The following is a 19,235-nucleotide window of genomic DNA, read 5'->3' on the forward strand; positions in this document are numbered from 1 at the left end:
TGGCTCGCGAGTACTACAGCGTTATAAGTGTGCACATGACCACTATTTGTGCAGTATGTTGCCGATTCAACTACTTGTTTACGCAGGTCTGCAAATGTTTTCCCTCGTAGTTGCGGTGGTCAGTAGTCGTGACTGCGCGAAATCACTTATTTGTTTAATACTATTACGCAAACATGCGACGTACTATTAAAGAAACTTTAACATTTGTTCATACTACCAGAGTCCTTCAATGCTTTACTGGTCACGAAACTTCGGCGCTCGTTTCATATAGGGACCGCGCGCGCCACTACAGGCGCCACCGCCGCACGAAGGTCATCCAGCCGCCGCTTTCGCGGCGTATTGGCCTGCTCTTGGCGTGCAAACGCTCGCTGCTTTTGGTGTCTGCGCGCTGATTAAGCGTGTTTTTTTTTTCGTAGTAGTTAGCGATGAATAGTCCAGTCATCACCTGCCTTCAATGGGGTTTTATTTTTCGTAGTAAATTACCGTAGACTTCGGCCGCGAATGGCAACGGCTTCTGCGTGCTCTGGTACAAGCGCTGCGCCGTCGTGTTTTCGGATTTTTAAATCTCTATTTCTTCTTTTCTTAAAACAAAAGTTGTAAATACCACACATACGGTAGCTGCGTAGTGACGGACTGCTGCGGGCCTATCGATAATACAATAAAAAAAACTGAAAGAAACCAAGTACGCGTCGTTCAGACTACGCTTAATGAATCCATTGATTGCTCTCGAATGCACAGAACACTAAAAGAGATAGCCCAATAGTATTGTCGTTTAAATGATTGGGTACATACTTGAGAACATCTAAAAACGCTGCAGAAACGCGAAGGATCAAAACACGAAGAGACATATGTTGCACCATGTGTCTTTCCGCTTCCACGCTTTGCAATCTTTGCAAAAACAGGAAGCGAAAAAAGAACAATAAAACTGATTTTATCACACGCAACAAAAATTCATTGTTACGAAGGGAGACAAAAGAGCGTGGTCCAGCGTACAAAAATTTATTTTTTCACGCTGCGATGTGGAGCACACGGAGGAAACAGAATATTGCCACGTAGCCAAGAACGACGCAAAGCTTTTCTGAACGCAGCGAGCTAGCGAGCTCCTGTTCTTCAGAATACTAGAATGAAACACAAACGTCGAAGAAGCAGTCCGCAGTGTGACGTGCACAGATGAACGTCAATAAAGTGAGTTGCGTGGCGTTTGCTATTCATGCATTACTCTCGGAAGGTTATTAATTTCAGATCCGTGGAAATGGGATCGAAAACATTGTCGAAGAAACAAAAAAAATCAAGTTGGCAACAAGGTGGCACCCTTTTCATATCAAACAATATTGCCCGACGGGACGTAAGACAAAAAGAGCAAACGGGCGCTCCGGTTGAAACGCCAGATAAGAAACCGGAATCGGCCACGCGCGGTTACAAAACAAACAAGACGAACCCTAAGGAATAATTCGCGGAAATATGAAAAGTAAAAGCACAAGGACGTCTCAAAGCTTTTTTAAACGCAAGCCTGAGTGCAAGGTAATACAAGTTTGCAAACAGGTAATGAAGCACCGCTACAACCTGACTGATATGACAAAAATCCGGCTTTAAGTTAGCCTTGTACAATTCTAGGTCCACGATGCTCTCAAAAGGGTACATTGCTTTTTCCATTCTCACACACAGTGCATTTCCACGCACTGTCACACACTTATAATCGAAGCTGCAATCTCCCGTTTCTTGCTTTGGAATGGCGCGCCTCCATTTCTCTCGCAGCTCCCTGTCGCTCGGTCAACAGAACAAGGAAACATTTTCTGTGGTATTGTTGTACAAGGAACGACATCCCGGGACGCAACACATGTTAGGCATCGTCGTTGCACTACTTAAGTCGCATCACAAGAGCGCGAGAAGCACGTTACATTTTTTTTCCCGCACAAAACCAACACAACTCGCCGCGGCTCCGCCGTTCGAGCCAGCGCAACGCCGCCCGAGGAGTGACCTCAGTGAGAGGGTGGCGCCACCGCGCGGCGGCCAAACGCAGCATATGAAGCTCTCCCATTGAGTTACGGAGCAGTTTCGTGACCAGTAAAGCATTGAAGGACTCTGATACTACTAAACAATGTCATTAGTGTGGAAGCAGAAATTGCGGCACTCATGATGTCATTAGTGTGGAAGCAGAAATTGCGGCACTCATGATGTGTCAAGAAATTTCTGCTTCCGCACTAATTTATATGCAGAGTGTTTGCTCTGATATATACCGGGTGATCAAAATAACTCGACAGGTTTTTTTTAGATGCGACGCTGAGAGCACCTCTTGTCGGCGGCCCTGTCCTTCCTGCGTGCGTTCGTCGTCGTCGGCGTCCGCACTCTCCTCCGCTAATCCCCTCTCCTCTACGATAGCGAACAATCTCTCGCGAGGGGCATTGGATTGAATTCGATTGGATTGGCTTGGCTTGGATTTGATTTGGATTGAATTGGATTAAAGTGGATTGTGTTGCGTCATAGCCGCGGCAGACGCACTGGCGCCGGCGCGTGCCCAGGTGAGAGCGAACACTCTCAACATATGCGGGTGTGCGGCCCAGCGCGCTCTCACTCCGCCGGTGGGCGGCGCTGCGCGCGGTGCTGCGCATGTGCAGTACTCTCTCTCTCCGCGGTATCCTCTCCTTCGGGCGCGCTGCGCATATAACCGGTGTGCCGCTCTCCGGCCGCCTTTCGGTCGACGGTTTTCTCCGCTTGCGCTTGAACCCCTCTCAGCGTCGCATCACACCAGGGTTCCCGCGAGGGGAGGTGGGCGTAATTTTTTTTTAATTAGGCGCTTAGATTTACGGGACGACCACATCTACAATGAGGTTATGCACCCTGGGGGACACAGAATTAGGTGTAATTATTAATGTCGGTGGCTTACTTACATTTATTAATTAACTTTTTAGTGGCTGCACTAAACATGCATGTTTGTATTGAAAAGTTAGGCGCAATCGTGTTTCTACGCAGTTTGATCAGGCAGAATTCTTCTAGCGCATGCGAACTGCGATGTTTAATCGACGTTCACATGATACGCATGCAAGAAGCGAAGACCAGCGCAAGGCTCCTCCCTTTTGTTCTTTGTTTCATCAGCGGTTCCAAGTACTGCACATTGCCATAAGGCCAGCCAAGACGGAAACGGTGCCTGTTATCACTTTTCCCTACGCCTCCACCCCGTTCTCAAACTAAATAAAAACCGTTCACAGCAGGCACGTGGCAAAAGTGGGGGAGAGGGGGGGAAGGGGGCTTTGTGCCGGTACTCACTGTCTCGCATTCGTAATTATGCGAACGGCAATTAAACTTCGCAGTTCGATATCTCAGAGTACGGATGAGCTAGAAGATATCTGTCAAAAGACACTGCGTAGAAACGCGATTGCGCCTAACCTTTCAAAACAAAATGTCTGCTTATTGCAGCCACTAAAAAAAATATTCTTCAGCTTTAGTTAATTTAACCACCGCCATCAATAGTTACCGCCTCCATCTGTTTCCCATAACATCACATTTAAGCGCGTAATTATAATAAAACCTGTCGAATTAATTTTAATTACCCTCCATAGTAACTAAGAGAAACCAAGGTAGTGTCATCTAATATTTTATTTGCGCTCAGCTGGCCTTACGCGAGTACTCGTACGGTTATGATTGGAGGTTAATGGTAAAGGCGAGATTAGCCGAACCATTTCGCTTAGCTTTGTAAAATTTATTGATGCAATGCCCTCCCGCGGTCTTCGTCTCCGTGTTTTTTTTTTCGTTTTTTTTTTACCAACATCAGGCGCTACACGCGTGCGAACGCACTCGGTCAGCGAGGCTGTGAACGCCAATAGTAACCTCCTGCGCGCAGTTTTCTTTTCAATAGCGGGTTGATCGCGTGCGAATGTGCGTATTTAACGAAGTTTCAGTAACCTCCTGAAAAAAGGAAAAAGAAGGAACAGCGCGAGGGAGACACGGACATGAGATGAATATGTCAAATGCAGGAAGTAAATCACGCTTTTGTATCCATACGTAACATATGCGAATTTGCCCTTGTCGCAGGTTTCCTAAAAATAAAGCGCTTCGTTTTGCGTGAGAGCGTGTCGTAGGTGAGATAAGCCGAGAGAAGGCGAGCCGAGAAGCCGAGAGACGGCGACTGACTGTTTTTAATTCATTTTAAGCTAAATTTCTTAAATTTGTCTCATGCTTTCTGTGAAGTGCACCTATAATATATACTGTGTGCCGTGAATAAGCCAACAGCTTAAACCAGCTTAAGGGTACTCCTTGTACATTTTGTAAAATACAAAGAAAAGCTACAAATTGCAGAGATGAACTGAAACAGAAAATTGTAAAGTGTGGGCCGCATAGTAACTCACCATGCTTCTTAATTTAGCTTTGTGCATGTGCAACCAATGGGGATTAATTTTGACCACCTGGGGATCTTTAACGTGCGCCGAAATCTGGAACACACGGGTGTTTTCGCTTTTTGCCTCCATCAGAAAAGTGGCCGCCGCGGCTGGGAATCGAACCCGCGTCCTTAAGCTCAGCTGCACAATGCAAGAGCCAGTGAGCCACCGCGGCGGGTTTTATTGAAACTAATGCACGAGTAATCTTTTTAGCACAGAACTGGCACAGACTTAGGCTCTTCACCACGGCTCTTCACCACCCAAATAGACGCAAACGCTAATTTGCTGCTCGAATCACGTCATTATTTATGCGAAAGGCGAAATTAAGGCCGCCGTCAAATAACCTCATCGAACAATTCAGCTTATCTATCGGTATTTGCCATGTAAAACCAAAGAAACACGGAAGCTCTTCAGCGTCCCTGCCAACTCAGCGCCCTTTCTGCCCACGGCAATATGGCCGCCGGCCAGTTTCGCCGGCTTCACTTCCTCGCGTTGCCGGCTATGGGAGGCCTCCACTCCAGAAGTTTTTACACCTATTTGCATCCGCCTAGGTTATGGGTGAAGTCCCGTCTATTAGATAGGGGGTACCTGTCGGGTGCACTGGCCAAGTTCAAGGAGCGTTAATCACCGCAGGGTCTCCAGTCACCAGATTTCTTCGGAACCATGTGTAACGACGAGGACCAGTTGCTCGAGTACGCGCGAGCAATGCCAATCTCAACCATGTGATGAAATTCCTGCTCCGCGATTTTATGTTTCTCCGGAGCAAGGCCATGCGCCACGGCATGCGTAGGGGGACCGGTTGTATTGATCTGATGAACGACGTCATGCTTCACTGGCTTTGTCCAGTCAGGAGGTGCAGTCAAACAAGGAAACTTATTCAGCAACTCACGGTATGGAGAAGGTAGGTCGCAAAGAAGCGCAAAGGCCAACTGGTAGAGGGTACACGATCGGCCTGGGACAGAAAGGCAGGTTGCGGCGTCCAGGATTCTTTTTCGGGCCATGTCAACCAGGAGGCCGAAGTTCGAAAGGAAATCGGCTCCTAGAATGGCGTGACTCATGTTGGCCACGGGGAAAATCCAGAAGAATGCACGGCGCAGGTCGATGTTTACCATCAGGGATTTTTTCCTGTACACGGGGATGCTGGACTTGTTAATAGCTAGAAGATGCACAGTGGTGGTTGAGTGCGGTCATAGGAATTAGCGGGGAGCACACTCACTTCAGCGCCAGTGTCAACTAGAAAACGCTGACCACTCGTTGCATCTGTGATGTAGAAGAGGCGGATGTCGCTGCCTGGGGAGTCGGTCGCCGCTGCTAACAATCCCTCGTCGCGTTTCCCGACCAGCCACAAGGACGGGTGGAACGTTGCGCCGCTGCACCGAAGCGGCGATGGTACCAATACAAGGAATCAGTGTGACGGGGCTGCTGGCGCGTTGTGTACTCCTAGCTGTAAACGTGCGGCGACAAGGGACGGGGAGAACGGTGAAACCGACGAGTGTTGCACCCCTGCGACGAGCGTGGTAGGCAGCAGACGCGACAAGCTCTTCTAGGGTTTGCATACGCTCTTGTAGAGCGGTGGCGTCGTTGGATATCGGTGAGAGCAAGCTGGTAGAAGCCCGCATGGGGGTATGTTCTGAAGATCGAGCGGATGGCACCGCGATTGGAGACGAATGTAATGTGACGACTTCCATTATCTTGTCGGTGTGCGCGGCCAATTGTGGCAAGGGAAGGTCAGAAACTGTCGCGAGGATCATTTGCACAGACGAAGGAAGCCTTTGTAGTAAAAGTTCCTTCAGCAAGCGGGAGTCCGTGGCAGAAGGTGTGTCGCCGAGCAGGAATTGCAGTTCGCGAAGGAGCTACGAAGGTCGACGATCACCCAACTCCTCCGCAGAAAGCAGCCGTCGGAAACGCTGCCGTTCCGAAGGCCTCGTGCGGCTCAAAATGGCAGCCTTTATTGTGTCGTGAGGATTCGTGGTAGGCGGGTTTGCGAGGAAGTCGCGGACTTCCACCGCGATCTCAATAGGTAGTGACTGTAGGAGATGGTTAAAGCGGGTGTCTTGCGACGTGATGTGGCTCACTCGGAGACTTTCCTCGGCTTGAAGGAACCACACGTCGGGGTGCTGAGTGCTGAAGGTGGGCAAATGGCAGGCGATGGTGGAGATTTCATGTGAAGAGGCAGCGGAGGACGCAGAATTATCGCCGGTGTCGCGAGGAGAGTCCATTCTGGGTCCTTGACTACGCTGCAGCGTCCGGGTCATCAATGTCGCGATCGCGACAGAGAGACAAGCCGAGACGCGTCTGAAAGCTATGCCGTGCACCCAGAAAAACTGGGGCCCCGTTTTATTCCACGCTCGTGGCGTTCGTGGCTGCTTGCGCACCGGCGCCGCGTGGCCCGCACTCATTGGTTGTCACTCAGCCCCAGCGCAATCGCCGCTGGGGCGCCGCCGCATACTCAGCGAATGAAGAAACACATTTAAGGAATGAAATTAAAATAGGCGATTAGGGGGAAATGTAAACAGAGAAAAAAAAACACTGCTCAAACGTGAGACGTAGCAGCAGGAGGTGTAGAAACCTAAATAAAATAAAAATTAAAAACTAAAGAAAAAAAAGACAGGTAAAGTATGTAGAGAAATAAAACATGAAGGAAAGTTGATGAAGTGCTGAGAGTGAGCGGGAAGGCACTGATAGCAGTGACCATACACGCTGGGATCGTTTTGAGGGATGCCTGGCATTGCCTGGGGTTAGCACGGCAGACGACCCGATTCCTAAATGAACAAGTGTATGGCGGAGCAAATATATGCGCTGCTAAAACCCAGCGCTTTCGCCCCGAACTATAAGATCAGAGGAACAGACAGTGGGATGGCCCATTGGCTAAACCTGTCTTCCAAGTATCTTTTTCGTATGGAGGAGTACCGTCAGCAGGAGAGGAATTATGACGACCGCCCAGCGTCCCCTGCGCACTTCTGTCAAGCCAAGATACCCTCTTAGGGAGATTGGCCAAGATTACCCAAAAAAAGGACCATCGTTTGCCGTAGTTGTGGCAACACTTGCTCGAAACGAAAACGGCTGCAGCGTTCACCGTAATCGTGCAACACTTTCTCAGAATGAGGAAGACAGGTCATAGTGTACGACCCTCCAGGGTGATGTCCAATAATTAACTCTTCGAAAACGTGAAAGCTCACACTTCAAGCAACAGTTATGGAGGAAATCTCATTGCGGCAGTGAAGACGGAGAAAATCGGCGGCAATCATAGTCGTCAAGGCAGCGTACAGCTTCGCTACCTTGAAGTCTTACGGATTAGGGCGAACTTCCTTTTTTGTTACCAGCTGAACGTGGAGTAGATAAACTTTATGTAGGCGATCTTCCGGCGCTTATGGTTGTACGCCGGCCTCGTGGGGGGCCTCCTCTAGCCCGGGAAGGCCTGGTCCGCGCTGGCTGCCCTATCCCTCTCCACCAGGCTACGCTAGACTGAGAGGTCAGAGCTGGCCAGCTGGCCCACCCACTGCTCGTACATTGGGTGAGCATTGGGGTAAAGGATGGGGTTTTCTGACACTCTCATACCATGTGGTACAGGGTGTCGGGTTGGGGACAGAAATTACTCGTAGAGTAGTAGAGGGAGGGTACATGGCATAGAGGATAGTGGGGTGAGGATAGGAATTTTTCTGAAGTCGCTGAAACGCAGTCGTCTCTGCTCTGGATAAATGGGGATGTGGTGGTGGGGAGCGTCATCGTTCGTGGCCAAGGAGGTTGTCTAGAACTTCTGGAGTGGAGATGGTGCTCGAAAACTGACGCCGACGGCCGCCATCTTGCCGTGGGTAGAAAACTCGTTCCGCGGTAGCAGACGCATTGCATTCGTCGCATAATGTACTTGTTTTTGCGGCGGGTTACGTTATAGTTTTGCTTCCGTTCTTTTTTTTTTATTTCTTTTGTTTTGTTTTGCAAGTTTATTCTCTCATGCGGCTACCTTCAAGCGCAGCGAGCTTTTCTTGCGCGCGTTCATTTCGCCGCATGTGGTTTCGGTTATGCTCCCCTCTCCGTGTTTCTAGTTAAGCGCTTCGCAAGTCGCCCGTGCGTGCGCCGGGGGCGCACACATCTGGTAATTATGTACATTCTTGGGCGCTAACAACTAAAATAAACAGTAGACACAATGACATTTTTTTCTGCCCCATGTGTCGTTCTTCCGAGTTCTCTCTTGCCAAAGAGCAGAACTCGTGTTCGTTCGATCCTCGTTCGCGGATGGATGCTCCAAAGGTGTAGAAACCAGAAATGGTCTGCTCGTGCGTCGCGTTTGGCTGCGCTAATCGCGCGAAGAAGGCGTCGGGGATCACCTTTCATCTGTAAGTACTGAGGGTATCTGTTTGGTTTGGATTTCGAGGGCATTACTAGTATTATAACGTTATGAGTGCACATTTGCCCGCCGTTTGTGCGTGATGTAAAGGGAAAATTTGCCGTAGCACCTGCCGTCCGCTTACTGAGCATACCGCACGCGCTTGTTTACGCAGATATGCGAATGTTTTCGCTCGTAGTTGTGGTGGTCCTGTAGTCGCTTGGCTGCGCGAAATCACATGTTTGTAACTATGTGGGGCGCAAATTGTTTTTCGCACTAATTTAAATGCAGAGTATTGCTAAGGCAGTTACCTTCAAAAATCAAGGCACTCTTCTTTAATACATTTTCTTTACATCCGGCCATACGTGAATACACTGACGTTTCTCGTTAGCGCTGTTTCGTAGAAGTCTTTGATGCACCGCAATGCTCTCCCGCGTTCTTCGTCCGCGTGATTTTGTTATCAATAGCACGCTGCTCGCGTCCGAACTTGCGCGCTCAACGAGGTTGTGAATGTGATTGAGTAACCTCCTGCGAGTAGTTTTCTTATCAATAGCAGGCTACTATCGTGCCAACGTGCGCGGTTAATGTAGTCGTGCATCCAATTAGGTAACCATCTGGATTTGAAAAATAAAGTCAATGGGAGTCCCATGTCTTCTGTAAAGTGCACGCGGAATAAAAAAAACCTGCTTTAATGTGCTTCAGTGTGTGCCAAATCGATTTCGCAAAATACGATTGAAAAGCTGGAAATAGACCCGCCGCGTTGGCTCAGTGGCTAATGCACTGTGCTGCTCATCCCTAGAACGCGGGTTCGATCCCCTGCCGCGGCAGCCGCTTTTCTGGTGAAGGCGAAAAGCGAAAACTACTGTGTGAACGAGATTTCGGTGCACGTTCAAAATTCCCCAGGTGGTCAAAATTAATCCGGAGCCCTCCACTACGGCGCGCCTCATCGCCTGCGTTGCGTCAGCGCGTTAAACCCCACAATGAATCAATCAATCAACCAATCAATCAATCAAAAGCTCGTGCTTAATTTTGTCTTCGGCAAGGGCAAAACTGGGCATGTTGTTTAAACCAGAAAACGTGCATTTGCACTACATAAAGATTGCAATATCCTGATGGATATGATTCTTGCAGTACTGCTTAAAAGTCATTCGAACCGCTACTACATTATTTATTAATCATTAATGAATAAGCATTCATTAATCCTAGCAACGCCGCTAAAAGAAACAAGCGTCAAATAATCGAGCTTTCGCGTGTCCCGCACTTCCAGCGTGAAATCACGGCTAATAGTAACCTTACAACGCGGAATCTCTTGCCATGGCGCGCAACATGAGGTAATTTTAATGTTAAGGGGGCGGTCTATAGCCTTAGCTATACCGAATAAACGTTTATTGAAATAAAATCAGGGGTGGTGCCTTTAGAATAGAACTGCGCGTTTTCCCGCATCGACAGCTCTGTTGACCACCGTAAGATATACACAGGCGAACTCGCTGCTTGAACCATATCTTACGTCAAAACCTTACGCGTAAGGCAAAATTCAGTCTGCCCTCAAATATCGTAATCGATAAACTAGCTTACCATCGTTTTCTCCCTCTTAAAGCCAAAAAAACGCGACCGCACCTAAGCGTCCCTGCCGGCGCAGCGCCTTTTCTACCCACGCCAATATGGCCGCCGACCGGTTCTCCCGGCTTCACCTCCCCGCGTTGCCCGCTATGGGCGGCCTCCACTCCAGAAGTTTTATACAACCTCCTTGTTCGTGGCGGTAATGGGCTATGATGTCCGCGTATGAATTAAGAGTAGCGGGCAGGGAGAACGAAGGGGCTGCGTGACTTCGCCTTCGTGAGGAACGGCCTGGTGTGTATGAACGCTGGCAGCGGCGTCTGCCGCCTCGTTCCCCTCGAAGGACTACCAGGTGAAAATAATATTTTTCTAGCTGAATTATTGAACCACACATTTCTTCTACCTAGAAATATTTGTGGCCAGAAATAATCCGGATATATTCCTAGAAAGTCAGTTTCCACCTCGCTAGATTGAGATTTTTTTCTGGCCGGCACCTATTACTTCCAGCCAGCATTACTCAGTCCAGCTGTGAAAACAAACCTGCAAGCTGGAAGTATTCGCCTCTAGCTACACTAAGAATTTTTTTAGTTAGAGGCTGTCGCTTCCAGCTAGAATCTATAAATCTACTGAGAAATGAAGCTGGAAATAATGATTTCTGGCTAGAACTGTTCTTTCCATTTTATCGTGGATATTATCGGCAGGCAAGCGCTGCGGCTGCTTCAATTACGATGTCATCGTAGCTGCTGGTTACTTCCTATAGGCATCGAATTTATGGATCAACTGCTTGTAAAATGGCAGTCCCCATTTTACATAGTTCTCGATTGAACTAAAAGTTTACCGTTCCAAGTGAATTCGCTAGATATTGTTTTAACTGTACATAGTACGTTATGCTTAGAAATAGCTAAAAACCAGGCCTCAAGAAGGGAAGTGGGCACATACAGGGTGCTCCCGTATGATATATTGTTTCGGCCGCAGGATTTAGTCGTGCTGCTACGCGCAGAAATTTGAGCTGTAGTTTGTCCTAGCTTGTTTCTATCAATGATTTCCTAGTTCTAGTAGTATAGCAGATACCATCTGTGTACAAAAAGTACTGGGACCAGCTGCTGGTAGCAACAGCAGCACTGCTAATCCAAACTGATGCCTTGCTGGTTACAACAGCATCCTAGTTGGGACCACCTAACACGTTGCAGGTCTCAAATGAAGCCCAGCTGGGACCAGCAGCAGCCCAGCAGGGACCAGGAGAGACCATCTAAAACCAGTTCAAATATTTGTTCTTGGGAGACCTGTACAAGGGATCCAGTAAAGATCTCTCAGAAGTGTAATACTCACTGAAAAATATCAACACATGAACGCAACGCAGCACATTGTCTGTAAATAATTATGTGGATAAGTGACAAAATTGTTGTTTGAACTAAGAAGATTATACCAGTACAGCACAAGAATAGCACAAGCGCAGATGGCTTCTTGCTTGTCTACTTTGATGCAGTGTGTCCCGCTTCCCTACGCATGGCCAGTGGTGTGTTCGGCAAATGGCGTAGGGCTGCGCAAAGTCCTCCCCTTGCCTTGTGCAGCATTCACTTATACGCAGAAAAGGAGCCTCATACGAAACAGGGCGTGATAGGCGCCAATTCCTACGCAATATCATACTAATTTAGGTTGAATGCACATTTTCGTGCCACTGGCGCACGTATGACACCATTTAATCTTGATAGTGGACTTTGGGAGGGAACAAACACTCCCAGTGCATAGTGGAGACGTTGGACCGCCTATCGTTGCTTTAATCAGAACGCATCCTCTTCACTTTACACAGCAGAATTATGCATGAGAGTTGTCGCGGGGGAAATGAATGTCACTACAGTTCAGCCATTTATTTGCCCGGCCAAGCTTCTGTCACTGCAGTTGAACCATTGATTTCCATTGCCAAGGTTGTGCCCACAAGCAAGCGGCCTTAAAGCCCCTCAAATTACCATGGTAGCATCAACTCGTCTTCTCTTCTCCGCCCTCCTCCGCCTTCTCCTCTTCCTTTTCTTCTCCTCCTTCGCCGCCGCCGCCTTAGGTTCCTTGATGTGGGGATTGAACGTGAATTTGTGGTCAAACACAACACCTAAAAACTTGTGCTCCTTGTTCACAAGAATGGACACGCCATTAAGACTAATGTCTGGGTCTGGATGGACCCCGCCCTTCCTGGAGAACACAACTCAAAAGCTTTTTGCAGGATTCAGTTTACAACCATTCTATTCTGGTGCGGCCTTTCAGGTGCGGCCTTTCGGCTGCTGCACACCACGTGACGAGGCTTATGAGGGGGGCAGAACCGAGGTCATGGGACATTCAAGGCAGAGGTACGAGTTTACTCAAGACAAATCCCCAGTGCAACTATTATACGCAGCCTTCTTTTCCGGCAGCTGCAGCTGCGCTAAGTTGCGCCCTTCGGGAAAGATAACCATTTTGGTAGGCGTGGTAGACAGCATTTCTTTCACCCTGATAGAGACGCCGATAGCCATCCTGTCCTACAGAAGTATTGGGTGCATCGCACGGAGGGCGAGAGAACATCATCATTAGCCCGTCTATGCCCACAGCAGAGAAACAACGTCTCCTATGGGTCTCCAGTTACCCCGGTCCTCTGCTAACTGCAACCAGTTTATCCCTGCGAAATTCTTCATCTCATCTACCCACCTTTCTCCCACTCCCTGCCACGCTTTGGGGTCCACTTTGTTACCCTTAATGACCAACAGTTGTCTTGCCTTCGCATTACATGCCCTGCCCACACTCATTTCTTCTTCTTAATTGCAACTAATATGTCCTGAACACGTTTGTTTCCTGACCCACTCCATTCTGTTGTGGTCGCTCTCTTCTTGTTCCATTGCTCGCTGAGTTGTCCTCAGTTTAAGTTGAACCCTTTTAGTGAGCCTACAGATTTTTGCGCCGTAGGTAAGTACCTGTGAGATGCAGGTGTTATTCACATTCCTATTCCGGGACCATAGTAGGCTGCCATTCATTATCTGAGAAAGCCTGCCAAATGCATTTCGCCCTATCCTTGTCCTTCGAACTATATATCTCTGCCCATCAATTGGAATCCGAAATCATTACTTGGCCTAAGTAGTGTGGTAGCGCGGTCCTTGCACCCGGCCACTTGGTTCTCCAGAAAGACACCGAGTCCCCCGAAAACCACACTTTTATTAGAAGCCCCGCTCCCCCAAGGTCTGCTCCTTAGCAGGTCCCGCTGGTCCAGCACTGTCCGTAGTGTTCTAAAACACTACGGACAGTGCTGGACCAACCCCATGCCCCGCGCCACATCGTCTTCACCAGGACATATTCATCCCGTGGGATTGACCACTGCTACTTGTCTGATTACCACAGTAGTTGTATTCCCTTAGCACTTCTACTGCCTCGCCCCTCATCTCAAACCACTCTGCTCTCCCCAGCTGTGGGAGAAATCACCGTGCGAGCACATCAGTGCATAATAAAAAAAACGAGAGTTGGAAGAGTTAGTGGCCTCGTGATCACTGTGGTACATGGCAATTGGCTCGGGTACTACCTATCCCACAACGATATGGCTTTCTCGACTGTGATGGCCCCTTTAACCCGTCTGGAAATGCGTCCGCCCAGCATTGTTCGCATACTTGCTACGGGTGTCCATGTGATCTTCCACTGGCTCTGCGAGTGTGCGAGGCGTGTCGTGTTCAGTCTCTTCTTGGCCTGTTGTTTTCGTTTCTTGCTATCTAGGGGCCATGAGTAGCGGTGTCCCCTACAATAATTTTCTATGCTCCCACCTCCTTTCTCGACCCGGAGATTGAGAAGCTTCGCTGCATAATAACTGTAGAGTTGCTTTCGAATGAAAACTGAATCGAGCATGCACAGCGGCAGACTGGCAGAATATATTGTGTAGAAAAAGAAGTTCTGTGCGGGTTTGTAGGGTGCTCTCAAAAACACGCTCCTCCCGACTGGTGGTTGAGAGGAGCCCTTTAATGTTCACTTTTATGCATAGGTTTCTTCGGATTGATTGGGATGTCGCAAATTGCAGCTCAAAGCGTTCGAGTGTTCCCGCTGCCGGATTTGGGGAAGCCATAAAGATTCGCTCTCTGCAGGCAAGAAGACACGGAGCCACAGGTACAAGAGGGTCACCGGGAACCTATACCTGAACCTGATCTGGAGCGAGCACCTGAACCTGATCTGGAGGCGCACGGCGGTGGGGAGGGTGAGCAGTCACCGAGCGCCTTTCTCGGAAGCTCCAGCTGCGATACTCGTGAGCGGATGACGAAGTTTTTAGCACTGCACTTCACAATTATCTGGTCAACAAGTAGGTGCGACATGTTGTCACGTAGCCAAAGCGGAAGCAAGTTTCCCCAAGAAAGGAAATTTACTGGAGAGAGCTTATGCTCCGCTAAGACAAAGATACAAGCGACATAAAAGCAGTAATTGTAGGGACGGCAATCTAATTGAATCGAATACTGCAGAATCGAATGCTGCAGGGCATTTATTCTTCAGCGTTATTCATTCCAGAACCACCAACTCATATCTAGAACATTGGCGGTGGAAGGCGAACATTCTGTTTCGGGAAGGTAGGCGATACACGCCTTTTCATAAATTACATAGCCAGCACGGCATACACAACAAAGACAGAAACGCGGCCTTCCCTTCTAACTTAGAACTTGTAACTTAGTTGTAACTTCTAACTCAGCCTGTCCGGCAGGGTGCCGACCCGGAGTAAATAGCGTCTCGGTTGCGGTTTGATTTCGGGTGTAATAACGTCGTCGCAGTTCAGCTTTGATTCAACTAAATTACACACCCAACTAGTTCACGAAGCGGTTCAAACAGAGTAATTATCACTGAGTGCACAGCAAGGGAGCTTCATCGTTCAGATGGACGGTGTACGCGTTCTAGGGTTTTGGCTGCTCCTGTTTTTAACAGCAGAGCTGTTGTAGGTCACGCATTTTATTTGACTGCTGTAGGTAGTGCTTAAGGCAGGGATAGGAGCGGCTTACCAGACTCTCCGGCGGCCTCTGGGCACGCTTTTCCTGGCCCGCAACCGCCAAGGGTTTCAGGAACGCCTCGGATGGCACAAGTGGCGCGGCGGGGTGGGAGCTGCCGCGGGTGCCTCCGTCTCCATCTGCTCCGTGCCCTCGCATATGCTTTGGGCCAGCAGCATCCGCAATGCAGCAGCATCCGCAACCGACGTGGTTACCACTACAGCCGCTGCTGGCTCGGCGAGCCACCAGAGGCTGGGGTGGGACCAAGTCCCACTTGGGTACTGGGTCCCTTGTGAAACCAGACGCCGCTCAGCCCACCGGCGAGCCGCGTCGGCGCACCTCCCCGGGGGAAAAGAGGAAAACCTTTTTCGCACCTTCGGGAAGGTGATATTTTCTGTTACCTTTACGTTTATTATTTTCTTCTATAACTGAAACATTTCACATTTCCTGGAGTAGGCTACGTGTGGGCCCTGATGATTAATGCAGAGAAGTTGTTTCGAGGTACAATTATCTGTACGGTCATCATGTTGGGCGCACTTATCACAGGTTATTTGCCATGACACGAGTTAATATAATGCCCTAACCGTTGGCACTTGAAACAGCGCCGCGGATTCGGTTTGTCTACTCGGTCGGAGCACCGGATGAAGGCGACATTGGCGTGTTCTGGAAGAACTGGGCGGTCCAATGTCAGGATTATGTGTCGAGTGGGCACTATTGTATCGTCTCTTCTTATGGTGATGCGCCTGACTGTGGTGACACCCGGACTTCTCAATCCTTCAAGAAGATTTGCTTCCATCTCGTCTGCTAGATCCGTCTCTGAGATCTCACCATGAGAGCTGTTAAGAACTCGGTGGGGTGTGACCTTGACCTGCAGATCCAACATGTGGGTTTGAGTGAAGAGTTTCGTGGTATTGCTCAGTTGATAATCAGGGCTCGTGTCTGTGTCTTCTCTCACTCTCTTCGTTTAAAGCGCTGTTTCAGAGTTTATTAAAGACGGGGTTACTTTCTTGGTCAGCCTTGCCCTGATAGCTGAAGAGGTTACGAACCTCCCTATGAGGTAAACAGGCAGGGAGCCCATCCGCCGGAGCTTGACCTGGGCTCCGACGGCCACCATTTGTGGTTTCTGCCCTTCACCTTACAACACATCGCCATGGTTGCTTTTAGCTTATGTTTGGGGGCTCGGGGTACGCGGTGTCGCCAATACGATCACCGGGATTACTCAAGGTGCCCCGTGCGGGGCGAAGGTAGGCAAGATAGAGCGAACAGCAACGAAGGAGGAAAGCATTGTGAAAGTGGTAGTATTGTCTGCGATGTAAGAAACACTTTTAGGTGTAGACACAGAGGCCCAAAAATCTGTCAAATAAACTTGGTGGCGCCGCGCGTAGACCTTTGATTGAAAGGACATCGGGAGGCAGAACTCCTAGCTCGGCTTTACAGCGTCCTAGACTTCAAGTGGCTTGCCGGACGATTGTGCAAAGCAAGGCGGTTCGGAGGCACCGGGGGCATGCGTGTAAACCAACGTTGTTTGCATGATCTCACCATGTGAGCTCACACACCGTGATCTTAACGCGCAATTTGTTGCATTGTTGCAACAGCTGCGAGGGTTCGGGCATCCGAAGTTCATTTAAACAGGTGCGCAGCTCCTCTGAAAATTGCACACCAGCAGTGACTGACCACATCGCTTCGTCCAACGTCATTTACGTTATCCAAAATCATTTGCGACGAAGAAACAGCGTAATCGCTGCTAATTTATTTCATTTCGGAAACTAGGCTGCTGTGCTTCTATGTCGGAGCGTTGTTCCGGTAGCGGGCGGTTTCTTTTGGCTGCTGTGAATGGCTGGGGGGCTGTAGCACACGGTAACATCGACGGCACTGCATCGTTTGCGAGCGGGCACCTCTTCAACCAGTAGTACTTCCCCTGCAAGCTCCGAACAGTACCCTTCGGCGCAAACGCACTTTCAGAGAAAAGCATCATTTTCTTCTGGGCATGGCTGCAGAGCACCCATTCATTCGTTAAGGACGGCCGGGAACGTTAAATGCCCTGAAGTTTTCTTGCCAGCCGTTGCATGACGCAGTCTAACAGGTATCTGCACCGAATGTTTTCGTTGGGCAAGCATGAAATGTCCCTTGTTTAAGGACTCAGCGGCTACCGCGGCACCCATTCCCTTCGGTTTAGTGCTTTATACCTTCTTTTGATTATTACCGACTCAAACCTTATGCCCACAACACGTTGAAACTCCTGGACGAGCGCAGAGGCTTTCGCACGGCTTTCTTTGGTTATCTTCTTCTCCATCTTGAACCGGCAGAACTACGGAGAGCAAACATCGAGCAGACTACCGGTTACGGAAGCATCTGAGAAGCCTGGACAAGGACCCGAAAAGATGTGAACACCTCCTAATGGCCGGCACTCGCGCCGCTTCTTTTCTCTGCTGCTGGAGTGCATTGCAGTCAACGGTCTCAGCGGCGTCAGTTTGGCGCCTATATTAAAACGACAAGGACACATTTGTTTTGCAAGCTGTGTCCTGGCCTAATAGTATATCTTACACCGTGGTCTTGTCAGCCAGTTCCCACTTCCCCACCGCCGCTGGCGCGAGCATGCGCCGTCTCAGCGAGAATGCATGTCGCGTGAAAAAGCGGGCAGATTTCGCTCAGAGAGAGAGCAAACATCTTTATTGAGTCCGGCAGCTGGGACGCAGCCTAGTCGTCGTGTCGGGCCGCCACTCGTCGTCGGCTCCCTACTCATGCATTGCCTCCAGTGGAGGCAGCAGTTTCGGGGCGCTGGCGTTTGAGGGCCCCCAACACCTGCTGGACGGCCGTATGTTGTATTTCGTAGTCCTTGTCTCTGGTCGCACTTGCGAGGAGCGGCGGGAGCGTTTTGGCTGTATTGGCTTCACTGGGGTGTAGTCTACAGTCCCACAGAATGTGAGATGCTGTGGCTCTGTCCTTCTTACACAACACACACACGTCGCTTGGGAACACTTCTGGACAAATGTGTTTGGCTATCACCGGAGTCATTAGCGCATTAGTTTGTAGTTGTCTGTACACGACCGCTTCTCGTCTCGTCAGACGAGGGTGCGGTGGTGGGAAGGTCCGGCGGTTAGCTCGATACCACTCAAGGATGTCCCTATAGGTGGTGAGTGGCGACGCTTCGTCGAGCTCTTGCTCTGCAAGTTGGGGGCTGGAGCTTGCGCCGCGTCCGGTAAGCGCGTGCGCTGCTCGGTCCGCCTCCTCGTTGCGGTTGCTGCCCGTGCCCAACGGGCCGGCGTGCGCCGGGAACCACCTAATAGTCACCGTCATTTCTTTGGGAGGTAGGGCCCCGCACACCCTCACTGCACTGTGGGAGACACGATTTGTGCCGTAGTTCACGATCGCTGTCCGCGAGTCGCTGATCACAGTGGTACACTTCGGACTTGTGAGTGCCAGTGCGATCGCCATTTCCTCGGCGTGATGCACACTCTTGGCTTTGACGCTGCCTGCGGTGTATAGTTCGCCGGTGTTGGCGGCTATAACAGCTGCCGCATACGTGTTCGGCTGATTTGGGTACTTGGCCACATCTACGTAGTATGCTCCCGAGTCGTTGGCGTGCGATGCCGTGAGTGCCTTCGCTCTTGCGAGCCTTCTCTCTTGGTTGTGCTCGGGGTGCATGTGGCGGGGGATCGGCGATACGTGGAGTCTGCGGAGCAGGTCCTGTGGGAGTGATACATGGTCCTTGTCGTCTTGTAGTGCTTGATTTTAGTAGCCGAGCCGTTGCACTATGTAGCGTCCCGTTCTTGTTAGCGATAATCTTGTAAGCTGCGCTGTATGCTGGGCTTCTGCTATTTCATCTATAGTGTTATGTATGCCTAGCTCAAGGAGCTTGTCCGTGCTAGTGTGTGGATATATCCCCAGTGCTGCCTTGTACGTCTTGCGGATGATTGCGTCGAGCCTCTGGCGCTCGGCTGATTTCCAATTGTGGAAGGCCGCGATGTATGCAATATGGCTGATTGCAAAGGATTGGACAAGGCGGAGGAGGCT

The 19,235-nt window shown here is 49.8% G+C and overlaps 1 protein-coding gene across 2 annotated transcripts in view; it reads left to right on the forward strand.

Annotated features, from left to right (window-relative positions):
- Positions 1-19,235, forward strand: part of LOC144176064 (WD repeat and HMG-box DNA-binding protein 1-like) — a 387,207-nt gene that overhangs the window by 326,796 nt on the left and 41,176 nt on the right. Inside the window, exon 11 of one of the 2 annotated variants that reach the window (XM_077705189.1) lies at positions 14,340-14,497. In XM_077705189.1, coding sequence (XP_077561315.1) covers positions 14,340-14,497 — 158 coding nt within the window. The remainder of the gene's footprint in view (positions 1-14,339; positions 14,498-19,235) is intronic. The other variant, XM_077705190.1, reaches the window with a different exon arrangement.

This window comes from Haemaphysalis longicornis, unplaced genomic scaffold (assembly GCF_048455015.1).
Source record: "Haemaphysalis longicornis isolate Haplotype H1 unplaced genomic scaffold, Haemaphysalis longicornis Haplotype H1 scaffold_3, whole genome shotgun sequence".
In the NCBI taxonomy this organism is placed as follows: Eukaryota; Metazoa; Arthropoda; class Arachnida; order Ixodida; family Ixodidae; genus Haemaphysalis; species Haemaphysalis longicornis.